The sequence below is a fragment of the Mustelus asterias genome, chromosome 1 (assembly GCF_964213995.1).
Source record: "Mustelus asterias chromosome 1, sMusAst1.hap1.1, whole genome shotgun sequence".
Taxonomy (NCBI): domain Eukaryota; kingdom Metazoa; phylum Chordata; class Chondrichthyes; order Carcharhiniformes; family Triakidae; genus Mustelus; species Mustelus asterias.
Window position 1 is genome coordinate 31,249,385 of NC_135801.1, and position 13,207 is coordinate 31,262,591.

Consider the following 13,207-nt stretch of genomic DNA (forward strand, 5'->3'; position numbering starts at 1 on the left):
CCTCTCTTCCTCAAAAACATGGCCCCTCTCCTTGGTGAACACCGAAGAAAAGTATTCATTCATCACCTTTCCTATCTCTTCTGACTCCGTGCACAAATTCCCACTGCCGTCCTTGACCAGCCCCAACCTCACCCTGGTCATTCTTTTATTCCTCACATAAGAGTAAAAAGCCTTGAGGTTTTCCTTGATCCGACCCGCCAAGGACTTCTTATGCCCCCTCTTAGATCTCCTAAGCCCCTTTTTCAGCTCATTTCTTGCTAACTTGTAACCCTCCATCGAGCCAACTGAACCTGGTAAGGCATTGGGGAGAGTTATAGAACAAAGAGATCTAAGAGTACAGGTTCATAGCTCTTTGAAAGTGGAGTCACAGGTGGACAGAGTGGTGAAGAAGGCATTCGGCATGCTTGGTTTCATTGGCCAGAACATTGAATACAGGAATTGGAACATCTTGTTGAAGTTGTACAAGACATTGGTAGGGCCACATTTGGAATACTGTGTACAGTTCTGGTCACCCTATTATGGAAAAGATAGTATTAAACAAGAAAGAGTGCAGAAAAGATTTACTAGGATGCTACCGGGACTTGATTGTTTGAGTTATAAGGAGAGGCTGGATAGACTGGGACTTTTTTCTCTGGAGTGTTGGAGGCTTAGGGGTGATCTTATACAGGTCTATAAAATAATGAGGGGCATAGATCAGTTAGTTAATATCTTTTCCCAAAGGTAGGGGAGTCTAAAACTAGAGGGCATAGGTTTACGGTGAGAGGGGAGAGATACAAAAAGGTCCAGAGGGGCAATTTTTTCACACACAGAGTGGTGAGTGTCTGGAACAAGCTGCCAGAGGTAGTAGTAGAGGCAGGTACGATTTTGTCTTTTAAGAAGCGTTTAGACGGTTACATGGGTAAGATGGGTATAGAGGGACATGGGCCAAATGTGGGCAACTGGGACTAGCTTAGGGGTTAAAAAAGGGGCGGTATGGATAAGTTGGGCCGAAGCGCTTGTTTCCATGCTGTAAACCTCTATGACTCTCTGATTCTAAAAGCAGCCAGCATAATCAAGAATCCCATGCACCCCGGACATACCCTCTTCCACCTTCTTCCGTCAGGAAAAAGATACAAAAGTCTGAGAACACGTACCAACCGACTCAAAAACAGCTTCTTCCCTGCTGTCAACAGACTTTTGAATGAATCTACCTCGCATTAAGTTGATCTTTCTCTGCAGTCTAGCTATGACTGTAACACTACATTCTGCACTCCCTCCTTTTCTTCTCTATGAATGGTATGCTTTGTATAGCGTGCAAGAAACAATACTTTTCACTGTATACCAATACATGTGGCAATAATAAATCAAAATCAAAAAAATGGAGGAGAAGGAAAGGAGTGCAGAATATAGTGTTACAGTCACAACTAGGGTGTAGAGAAAGATCAGCTTAATATAAGGTAGGTCTGTTCAAAAGTGATCACAGACCTTTGTATATTTTCCTTGATGAAATAAGGCGGAAGGGAATGTGGCTAGGGTGCTTGGGGTCCTTGATTACGCTGGCTGCTTTTCTGAGGCTGCAGGAAGTGTAGACGGAGTCAATGGATGGGAAGTTGGTTTGTGTGATGGACTGGGTTGTAATCACCACAAAGTAATCATGGAGATTTGTACCAGATCCCCAGGGAGCTGTCGTGATTCCTTCATTTTTTGTCAATCACTCCTGCTGCAAGGTGTTCTGTCAACTAAATAGCCTCAGTGGCTAGCTTCTGGGGTACAAGGGCTACTCAGTGAAGACCAGGCAATGGCTCCTGCCCATAGCCTTCTTTCCATCATAGATGCTCAATGATAGAGATGGACATTTGAGGAGGCTATTGCAAAGAAAAGGATATAGAACTGCGAGATGTGACAGAGAACTCTAGGGAAGTGAGAGAGTAATGGCTGGTATGATCACGTTGCTAGATCTAATTAGGTAATTAAACCTTGTTTGATACTGTATGCAGGCCACGTAGCTCAGCTACTGACAGCCTCAACACTCCAGCCATGCCTGCTTTCTCCATTATCCACAGGGATAAGGATTTCTCACCTAATTCTCATTGCTTTCTCACCTAATCCTCATTGCTTTTAGCATAATCTCCAGAGACATGTCTAAGAACTAGGCAGAGTTTCTTTTGATGTATAGTTCCCATCCTGCATTGGAGAGGAAGCTGTTTCAAAACTTTTTTCTGTTCTTGTCACATCTGGCAGGGCCCCATTAAATAGAAATCCTTAAATGATAGATACAACTTGTCATCCCACACATCCTCCCTAACTGGTCAGGGAACAGGATGCTAATGTTGTGACTCAATTAAAGTGCCACATTTCAATGGAGTCGAAATCTGCGAATGGTTCCACTGTTTTGGCAGGAACAAATGCTGAAAAATCAGCCCATGTTCCTGATTCTGCCCTGGATACCGTTACATCTATTTTTTTTCTTGAATAATTAATTAAATGTATCTTAAATGTAATGTAAGAATTAAATGTAAGAAAACTCTTTGTATCCTCACTGGCTACAGGGGAGGTCCCAGAGGATTGGAGAATAGCCAATGTTGTTCCTTTGTTTAAGAAGGGTAGCAAGAATAATCCAGGTAATTACAGGCCGGTGAGCCTTACATCAGTGGTAGGGAAATTATTGGAGAGGATTCTTCGAGACAGGATTTATTCCCACTTGGAAATAAATGGACGTATTAGTGAGAGGCAACATGGTTTTGTGAAGGAGAGGTTGTGTCTCACGAACTTGATCGAGTTTTTTGAGGAAGTGGCGAAGATGATTGATGAGGGTAGGGCAGTGGATGTTGTCTACATGGACTTCAGTAAGGCCTTTGACAAGGTCCCTCATGGCAGACTGGCGCAGAAGGTGAAATTGCATGGGATCAGAGGTGAGCTGGCAAGGTGGATACAAAACTGGCTCAGTCAAAGAAGACAGAGGGTAGTAGTGGAAGGATGCGTTTCTGAATGGAGGGCTGTGACAAGTGGTGTTCCTCAGGGATCAGTGCTGGAACCTTTGCTGTTTGTAATATATATAAATGATTTGGAGGAAAATGTAACTGGTTTGATTAGTAAGTTTGCGGACGACACAAAGGTTGGTGGATTTGCGGATAGCGCTGAGGACCGTCAGAGGATACAGCAGGATATAGATCAGTTGGAGACTTGGGCAGAGAGATGGCAGATGGAGTTTAATCTGGACAAATGTGAGGTAATGCATTTTGGAAGGTCTAATACAGATAGGAAATATACAGTAAATGGCAGAACCCTTAAGAATATTGATAGGCAAAGGGATCTGGGTGTACATGTACACAGGTCACTGAAAGTGGCAATGCAGGTGGAGAAGGTAGTCAAGAAGGTATACGGCATGCTTGCCTTCATCGGCCGGGGCATTGAGTTTAAAAATTGGCAAATCATGTTGCAGCTTTATAGAACCTTAGTTGGGCTGCACTTGGAATATAGTGTTCAATTCTGGTCGCCACACTACCAGAAGGATGTGGAGGCTTTGGAGAGGGTACAGAAAAGATTTACCAAAATGTTGCCTGGTATGGAGGGCATTAGCTATGAGGAGAGGTTGGAGAAACTTGCTTTGTTCTCACTGGAACGACGGAGGTTGAGGGGTGACCTAATAGAAGTCTACAAGATTATGAGAGGCATGGACAGAGTGGATAGTCAGAAGCTTTTTCCCAGGGTGGAAGAGTCAATTACTAGGGGGCACAGGTTTGAGGGGCAAGGTTTAAAAGAGATGTACGAGGCAGATTTTTTACACAGAGAGTAATGGGTGCCTGGAACTCGTTGCCGGGGGAGGTAGTGGAAGCGGATATGGTAGTGACTTTTAAGGGACGTCTTGACAAATACATGAATAGGATGGGAATAGAGGGATATGGTCCCCGGATGGGTAGGGGGTTTTAGTTCAGTTGGGCAGCATGGTCGGGCAGGCTTGGAAGGCTGAAGGGCCTGTTCCTGTGCTGTAATTTTCTTTGATCTTTGTTCTTTGTAATCCCAATAAATACATAATTAAAAGGAACACTATGTTATGAGAAGCTATTAAAATTGACATCTAAAATGTACTGCAATTGAAGCAGACCATAAGTAATGGAAGGAAGACAGCAACACATCCAGTCATCAAACCAGTGATCCTGGTGTGAAAGACTAAAAGAGTCTATTGTTAAAATGGAGGGAGAACCAGAACAGTGTGATCTGTTTCCTGGTAATGAACTCTTTTGACTCTCTTCTCCTTCTGCCCCTTACTGCACCCTCAGCCACACCACACCATCTGGTGAGTTCTTACTCTGCTGCATTTTGGTTTTACATTTAAAAGGTATAGTTGGTATTGGTTCTAAAAACATGTGCTTTCTTTAATATTACGTGAAAGAAATGCTGATATTTCAGCATTGGAATCTAGTGTTCAATTCTGGTCGCCACACTACCAGAAGGATGTAGAGGCTTTGGAGAAGGTTCAGAAAAGATTTACCAGGATGTTGCCTGGTATGGAGGACATTAGCTATGAGGAGAGGTTGGAGAAACTTGGTTTGTTCTCACTGGAACGACGGAGGTTGAGGGGCAACCTGATAGAAGTTTACAAGATTATGAGAGGCATGGACAGAGTGGAACCCGTTGCCGGGGAAGGTAGTGGAAGCGGAGACAGAGTCATAGAGGTTTACAGCATGGAAACAGGCCCTTCAGCCCAACTTGTCCATGCCACCCTTATTTTTTTAAAACCCCTAAACTAATCCCAATTGCCTGCATTTGGCCCATATCCCTCTATACCCATCGTACCCATGTAACTATCTAAATGCTTTTTAAAAGATAAAATTGTACCCGCCTCTACTACTACCTCTGGCAGCTTGTTCCAGACACTCACCACCCTCTGTGTGAAAAAAATTGTCCCTCTGGACACTTATGTATCTCTCCCCTCTCACCTTAAACCTTTGCCCTCTAGTTTTATACTCCCCTACCTTTGGGAAAAGATATTGACTATCTACCTTGTCTATGCCCCTCATTATTTTATAGACCTCTATAAGGTCACCCCTCAGCCTCCTACGCTCCAGAGAAAAAAGTCCCAGTCTATTCAGCCTCTCCCTATAACTCAATCCATCAAGTCCTGGTAGCATCCGAGTAAATCTTTTCTGCACTCTTTCTAGTTTAATAATATCCTTTCTATAATAGGGTGACCAGTATTCCAAGTGTGGCCTTACCAATGTCTTGTACAACTTCAACAAGACACCCCAACTCCTACGGTAGTGACTTTTAAGGAACATCTTGACAAATACATGAATAGGATGGGAATAGAGGGATATGATCCCTGGAAGGGTAGGGGGTTTTAGTTCAGTCAGGCAGCATGGTCGTTGCAGGCTTGGAGGGCTGAAGTGAACAATGTACCACTTCAATCAATTTTATACCAAATTGTAAAAGCTTGATGAAATACATTAGATTCTATTATAGAATAAAACTAGCAACACACAAAAGATGCAGCTAAGCAACTTAAATCTTGATCTCAGTCACTCAAACAGCTACATAATACTTGATCTCTTCTTTTGGAAATGTAATTACCTGTCTCTTCCAACAATGGCGGCACAGTGGCTAGCATTGCTGCCTCACAGTGCCAGGGACTCAGGTTCGATTCCCGGCTTGGGTCAGTGTGTGGAGCTTGCACGTTCTCCCCGTGTCTGTGTGGGTTTCCTCCAGGTGCTCCGGTTTCCTCTCTCGGTCCGAAGATGTGCGGGTTAAGTGAATTGGCCATGCTAAATTGCCCCTCAGTGTCAGGGGACTAGCTAGGGTAAATGCATGGGGTTATGGGTATAGGATCTGGATGGGATTGTGGTCGGTGCAGACTCGATGGGCCGAATGGTCTCCTTTTGCACTGTAGGATTCTAAGATTCTATGAATGTGGCTAAGAGTAGTAACCTTAGAGAGGAAATTTGCACATTACATTTTAATAATTGTATATCTGTTAGATATGTATAAGCTACACTGCTAATTGCACACTAATTCCTGTGATTTAAACTATCTTTTTACCTGATCCAGTTTAAAAGTAAAGCTGAAGATGCACTGTTTCTGCTCAAAATGAAATATCAGGAAATTACAAGGGAATTAGAACAACTAGATTCAATTGTGAAAATGAGGTAATTATACACAAACATCATTCTCTTCCAATATCAATATGGCCATTGCGGATCTCCCCCATTGTTTTAAAAAGTAGCAAGTGTAATGTTAACTGATTTTCTTTTAGGTTACATGAACAAAGACTAAAGCACATTGAAAATCAACAAATTTATGGAAAACTGACTGCTTACCAATCACTGCATTGTCACGAGTTGGCTGACACTTCCTTGAACATCCGCAAGCCTGATCCAGCAGCCGAGCTCAATGACCCATTTGACTTCATTTAGGAGTTCAGAAACACCAGAACAAAAATGGGAAATGCTGCTCTCCAAAGCTGCATTTGTAAACTGCAAGTTCTCTATAGTTTTAATTGTGGTTTTTCAGATTTACTGCTTGAATAATTTAGAGTTTCAGATGAAGGCAGTTAATTTTCATAATTTTAAATATTTTATAACATCCAGGATTGTGACCATATGCAAGAAATTCTTATCACTTCAATGCTCATTGAATGCAACTGGTCCAACTTTTCTCCTGTTAGTGATTTATCATTCTCAGATATTTTCATCTTCCCTTAATTTTGTAGTTTGCTCATCCTAAAAGATGACTTTTATGAATGTTATGTCTGTGCTAGATATTCTCTCATCTCTAGTCATTCCTGGTTCATTTAAGCATATCTTCACACCCACACTGTTTTTCTCCCTTTGGGGAACAGTGTGTGGTGGAAGGATTCCCAATCTGAGTATCAGCCTGTTGAAAAAAGTTATGAATGCTTCTTCCATGGCCAGCAAGCCCTGGCATTGGACTTGAACCCAGTGCTTCTGGTCCAGAGGTAGGGGTGCTACCACTGTGCCACACGACTGCCATGGAGTAATTTCTGTAGGCACACTTCACATTTAGTACCTAGTGCAACCCAGATATTATATTAAATCCATCATTATGTACACTGGATACTATAATTATGCATGTACCACCCTGTGTGTCACATGAGTTTTTGAAAAGACCCAGTGAAAGCACTTTAGTTTATAGATTACATAGAATATATGGTATAAAAACAGGCCATTCAACACAACTTCTGGTGTTTATACTTCATGTCAGCCTTTAAGCATATTCTCTTTTCTCTAGAGCATATTTAGTTTCCTTATGGAAGAATGTAAACTATTTGCTGCAACAGGAAGTTGGAGGCAAGTTCCTCATTCTAACCATTGAATAAAACACTAATTTCTCTATTGGATTTTTAGTATTTATGGGCCTCTATTTTTAGATTCTCCCTCAAAATACATACATCATCACAAAAGAAGATAATTTGGCCAATTGGTCCATGTTGCTCCATATGAACATCCTCCCACCGTTCTTCCCTTAACTCAATCAACATATCTTTCTATTTCTTACATCCTCCTGTTTGCCTAGCTGTCCCTTATGTTAGATCAGCTGAAGGGATTCTATTTCATTTTCCCTCCCTTGCCCTGGAAAGCTGATGTGCCACCTGTAGAACATTTATCACTACTTGACTGAAACAAACATGCATCACACAACTGTGATTGTGGACACATTCTTTCTGCATATACCCTATCCAATCCATTCATGATTTTAAAGATTTTTATCAGGGCATTACTGAGTATTCTAAAGAAAAAAACCTCAATGTTCAAAATTTCCTGCAAGCTGGACTCTATTTCTTGTAAATCTTTTTAAACTTCGCCAGTGCTTCTACACTCTTTATATAATATGGAGATCAGAACTGTACACCACACTCGAAATGAGGCCTATCTAGATCCTGTGCAAGTTCAAACGAACCCGTCCTCTTAAATTTTGTACCCCTAGAAATAAAGACGTTTTAATGGTTTGTTCACCTATACCCCTAGTTGATGGGCTAGAAGCTCTGGGTTCGATTCCCACCCCAGAACTTGATGGCTCAGGAAGGTATGTTCATAATATGTTAAATAGGTCCAATATCAACCTTCAAATCCATCCAACACATCCCAGTGGCAAGTGATAAGTACAGGAGAGATTCCTGGTTGGTCATATAATGGAACTAAACTAACATTGGAGCCTATCCATAACACCAGACTGCTACATGAATGATGTGAAAGTGCATGTTACCACAGTAACTAAGATTCCAAGTGAACTGTAATGCATCATTTCTGTTGGCTCTTCTACTCCATACAACTTATTTTCTAAGGTGTAGGTGACGTTTTCCTATAATGCAGCACTTCACATTTATCTACTCTAACGTTCATTTGCCATTTTCACTGGCCAGTAAAATTACTCAGTACATTTCTCGAGTTTATCTTGATCATCCTTTACCAGCTATACATTTAATTTCCATTTCTTATATGTTGCTATAGAACATTTTTAGTAACCTTTGATTTCATTTTTTTTTGCTTCCTGTTTTTTTTAATGCTTTTCCAAGTCCGCTTTGGTATCCAGACACTTGCTGGTTTTAGATTCAAATTTCCCTTTTATCATCTGTGCTGCTCTATTAGTTTGCTTGTTTCCTTTTAGCTTTGTGTGAACTGTTGATTATCCTTTTAAAGATTTTCCATTTTGTTTTCAAACTTTTCTCCCAGTTTACCTTTCGGTCCATTCTCTTTTCAATCTATAGCCTTAATCCTCGTATTGTAATGTACGATACTTAGATGTTCTATTTACTAATTTTAGTTCCTGACTACCCATTACATGAGCCAGCAGTGATTCTTGTTGGACTTTCAAGGAGTTGTGCATGCACTAAACTCAGTTCCCTTCTCTCCCGCCAGTTTACTTAGAGGCAGCTGAAATCTCCCATGATTATTATATCTAGTGATGATTGGAAAATGATCCTCAGAGCATCTGCTATTTCCTCCCTTGTTTCCTTCAACAGCTTGAGATACAACCGATTTGGTTCTGGTGATATCTATCCAACCTCAAGGATGCCAGTCCCTCTTCTCACTATGCTTATTGTATCTAATATTTTTCTGAATGTTTGCATCATCCCTTCTCTTAGTGAAAACAGAGACAAAGAACTAATAGAAAACCCTGCCCCCATCTATTGAATCAACCAAGTTACCATGTACACCTCTTTTCCTTATTATTCTTTTGCTCTCAATGTATTGGTAGGACATCTTAGAATTTTCTTTGATTTTTTAGTTAACATTTTTTGTATCCGCTTTGCTTTCCTAATTTCCATTTTTACTGCATGCCAGTCCTTTCCTTACTTCTGGGCTTTTGACAGTATTGTTTTGTAACTGTCAAGTTTTCTTATCCTGCTTTATCTTAATCTATCTGTAGAATTTCACCTTTGAATTCCTCCCATTGATTTGACACTTTTTTCCTTCCAGTAACTGCACCTAGCCCTTCCTGCCAGCTCATCTCTTAGCTTTGTAAAATTTGCCTTCCTCCAATTTAAAACTTTTCCTCTTGTTCCATCTTTGTCCTTTTCCATAATACTAGATCTAACTATATTATGCTCAATAGCTCCAAAATGCTAGGTGGTTAGTTAACACTTGCCTCAGTGCCGGGGGCCTAGGTTTGATTTCAGCCTTGGGTGACTGTGTGGAGTTTACATGGGTTTCCCCTGGGTGTTCTGGTTTCTTCCCACTGTCCAAAGACTCTCCTTTAAGAGGAGAAATACTATCCTATGAACAAAGCAGATTTTGTTTATTTGGCCTTGGGCCATTGATCACAACTTCAAAAAAGCTCTGCAATGTCACATTTTGTTGAATCTTTTAAACTCTTTCCACTATCCTTTGCACTTTAGCTGCTGGAATACTGGAACAACCCAATGGAGGCTATTCATTTTCATTCCAGGAAGTCAGATATTTGAGCATTATTTTCATTGAACTAGTCCTCATGATGACTATGCTCAAGACTAGTGCAGCTGACTTTAAAAAAAAATCTTGTTCTGAACCACAGCTCTTGCTACAATTACATGGACCCAAGGCGCACCAAGGTCTACTTTGAGGGTGAAATACTACATTAGGCTTTCCATACATGTACATCTACTTCCTTTAATGCAAGGGGGTTAGGATCTGGTTTGTGGATATTTACCCCACAGTCCTGCTCTTTCAACACCCTACAGGAAGCATGTTTACGTGCTGTGCAGTTGGTCTCAGTGACTATGTGGGGAAGGATAGTAATCAGTAAAGTTGCTAAACTTTACTGCAAAAGAGAACAGAAAAAAGCTTTAAGATTATAAACTACTGATTTTCTCCATGCCAGAATTTGGAATAATTTAAACTTTAAAACAAAAGTATCCTATGTAAAATTTCCCTGTTAAGTTTCAAATGCTGAAATTGACCTTTGAAAGGTCAGTAAATATATTGATTAGTTACAGAAGCATCCAAAAAGCATTTATTTCAAACTAAATATGTATTGGGATGTATCCAGCACCTTTTCTTTGTTCAGCATATTTGCCTAAAATGCAATATCCAGCCATAATTATTGCAATTTTACAGTATTAATGGCCATGTCAGTAACCAGCTATTTACTGCTTAGAGAATGGAATTAATGGATTACATTTACACAAGCCCAACACGACTTGCGTAGAACCTGCATGAGCTCAATGGAACTTTAACTACAAGAAAGCACTTTAAACGAGAAGATTGACCCATAGTTTTTTCAAGATCTACTTAAAATCAGATTAAATTAACTGGGACAACAGCTGCATTTATACTTGGACAACATTTAGATATCACATCCACCTCTAATTGCATCATAAAAACGACCAACAAAATTAGGTATACCTTTCTAAATGTTTAATACTCTATAGGTGTTTCAGTTTCATAACTGCCAAGCTGAAATTTGGAATCTGAGGAATTCAATTTGAGTGCTGTGGTACTGGTCTTGGACACTGTCCATTGACATTACTTACACTGTCAGCTACATACACAGGATTAACAAAACCAATTGTCATGGTTACCACATAGAATGCCCCTTTGGATTTATTATGGGTAACCAATCAAGTGCATTCCAGAACTGCTAAATTATCACAAACTTCAAAGCACAACCAATTTAGCAAAAGTATCAAGCTTAATAACAGATCATGTCAATGTTCTCTATTATGAAAACAACACGAATCTGAAGAGCAAAAGATAATTTATAAGCAACCAAGATTTTTGTGTTGCCTCTGCAAAGTCAGACATTTTACAACAGCATCATTTGAACAAACAAGTTTATCATTCTCCCTTTAAATAACTATATGTTTGACAAGATGGACCACACAAATCACCATTTAAAATGCTCTCAACCGCATTAAGATCTTCTGGCCATTTTATGCATCAGTATTGCTAAATTGAGCTAAAATGGCTCAGCTACATGTATTTTTTTTATTACAGCTCAATGTTTTATAATTTTTAGGAGTGGGGAGTATGGATGTCCCAGTAGTTCTTCTGGGAGAAGACATTCTGACTTGTACATAATACATTTACTGGAGAATATAATTAATCAGCAGCATGAAAAGGATGCTTGGTTGCAGATACCTGCATATTGGATGGGGGAGGTTATTAAATGAAACAATTCAAGCCGTGGACCACAAAACCATTCCCTGGTGCTTTTGCAATAAAACAGCTATGTTCAAACACTTCCTTGGCTATGTTGCTTTTCATTTAATATTGTGCATATGACCCATCATGTGATGCCAATTCAGAGGAAATAATTTAAGGCATGAAGTGGAGTTAGAGAAGGAAGTGATTGTTCAAGTGCTAGTAAATTGGATAGAAAAACAAACTCCCAGAAAGATGTAGAATATAGATCTGCATCTAACAGCATTGCTACATTTAAATCAATTTTGCAGGATTCTTGTTTCCACCATTTTAATACTAACGACACTGAACTAGGTACATTTGAGAATAACTGAATATGTGCCATGTAAGCTAGACATACAACAGAAACTGCAGTCTCAGATGATGGGCACAAAGGACTTCTTTTAATTATATAAAAGTAAAGAGGTTGTATTCAATCCACTTCCATTTCTGTGCCCTGGTTTTCCACTGGCTTTTGCTGTTTGGTATTGTCTCCAGCTGCAGCATTAGATTCAGACTTTGGATCAGTTCCTTCCTTATTAAATGGTCCATTGGCTTTCTCTTTTTCAGGCAGTTGCTCCACTTTGGGCTTTGCTTGGTTAACGATTGGGTCACAAATAGTCTCCAGTTCCTAGATAAATGGGTATATTGTGAATTTAAAAACTTCTCAAATACAGTTACTAGGACAGTTGCAATTAAGAGATTCTCATGCTGCTCACTAATGTTAATTTTCTGTACCCAGAAAATACCATTTATGAATTCCAACATCTTTTTAAAAAAAGAATTTGAGAATTATGGTTCAAAATTATTGAATAACACCACCGGTGATCATTCAGCCCATTGTGCCTGTGCCAGCTATCCAAATCAGTTTGACTAGAACCTGCAGATTTCCCCATTGGAGGACATATTCAATTACGTTTTGCAAGTTCCCTCATTTTGTTTTTTTTTGGTCAATTACCTTAAAATTAGTATCTTCTAGTTACTGACCTTTCTTGCAATGCAAACAGTTTCACATTATTCTATCTAAATCTTTGATGAATTTGATAATTTCTATTAAATCCCCATTTAACCTTCTCTACTCAGAGTAACCCAAGCTTCACCACTAAAGAGGTATACGATAAATTTAGGCTTGTAATATTTTTTCACCTTAAAATTAGCCATCCTCCGCTGGAGTATTTTTCAAATTTTGTTTGTTCCTTGTCCTTTTTTTTTAGAACCAAACATAATGATATATGATCAACTTAAATTCCCAGAACTAAATCCAGTGTTGCTTCCTTTCTCTTTGGGCTGGAAACATACTGATCAAGAAAATTACCTTGTACAAATTTCAGAAATTCCTCCCCTTTTCCATCACTGTTATTTCCCCAATAATTGAGCCTTTCCCTTTTCACTACTGTTTTTTCATCTTTGACATTTGCTCATTTCCTTCCAATAATTGGTGGCCTACAGTATACACCCTTTAAAAGTGCTGAAACTATATTTGATCATTACTGCCTCACTTCCAATCTCTATCTTTCCTAAATACTTTGCAACCAGAAATATTAAGATCCCAACCTTCACTGTATTTCAGCCAGGTTTACATTACTGCCACCATATCAATCTAGGGCTTGAAA

The 13,207-nt window shown here is 39.7% G+C and overlaps 1 protein-coding gene across 2 annotated transcripts in view; it reads right to left on the bottom strand.

The window, feature by feature from the left end:
• Nucleotides 1–10,813: 10,813 nt before the first annotated feature.
• The window catches only part of hspa4l (heat shock protein 4 like), a 67,833-nt gene continuing 65,439 nt past the window's right edge, over nucleotides 10,814–13,207 (bottom strand). Inside the window, exon 19 of one of the 2 annotated variants that reach the window (XM_078211086.1) lies at nucleotides 10,814–12,225. In XM_078211086.1, the coding sequence (XP_078067212.1) occupies nucleotides 12,028–12,225 (198 nt within the window). In that variant the 3' untranslated portion in view covers nucleotides 10,814–12,027. The remainder of the gene's footprint in view (nucleotides 12,226–13,207) is intronic. The other variant, XM_078211097.1, reaches the window with a different exon arrangement.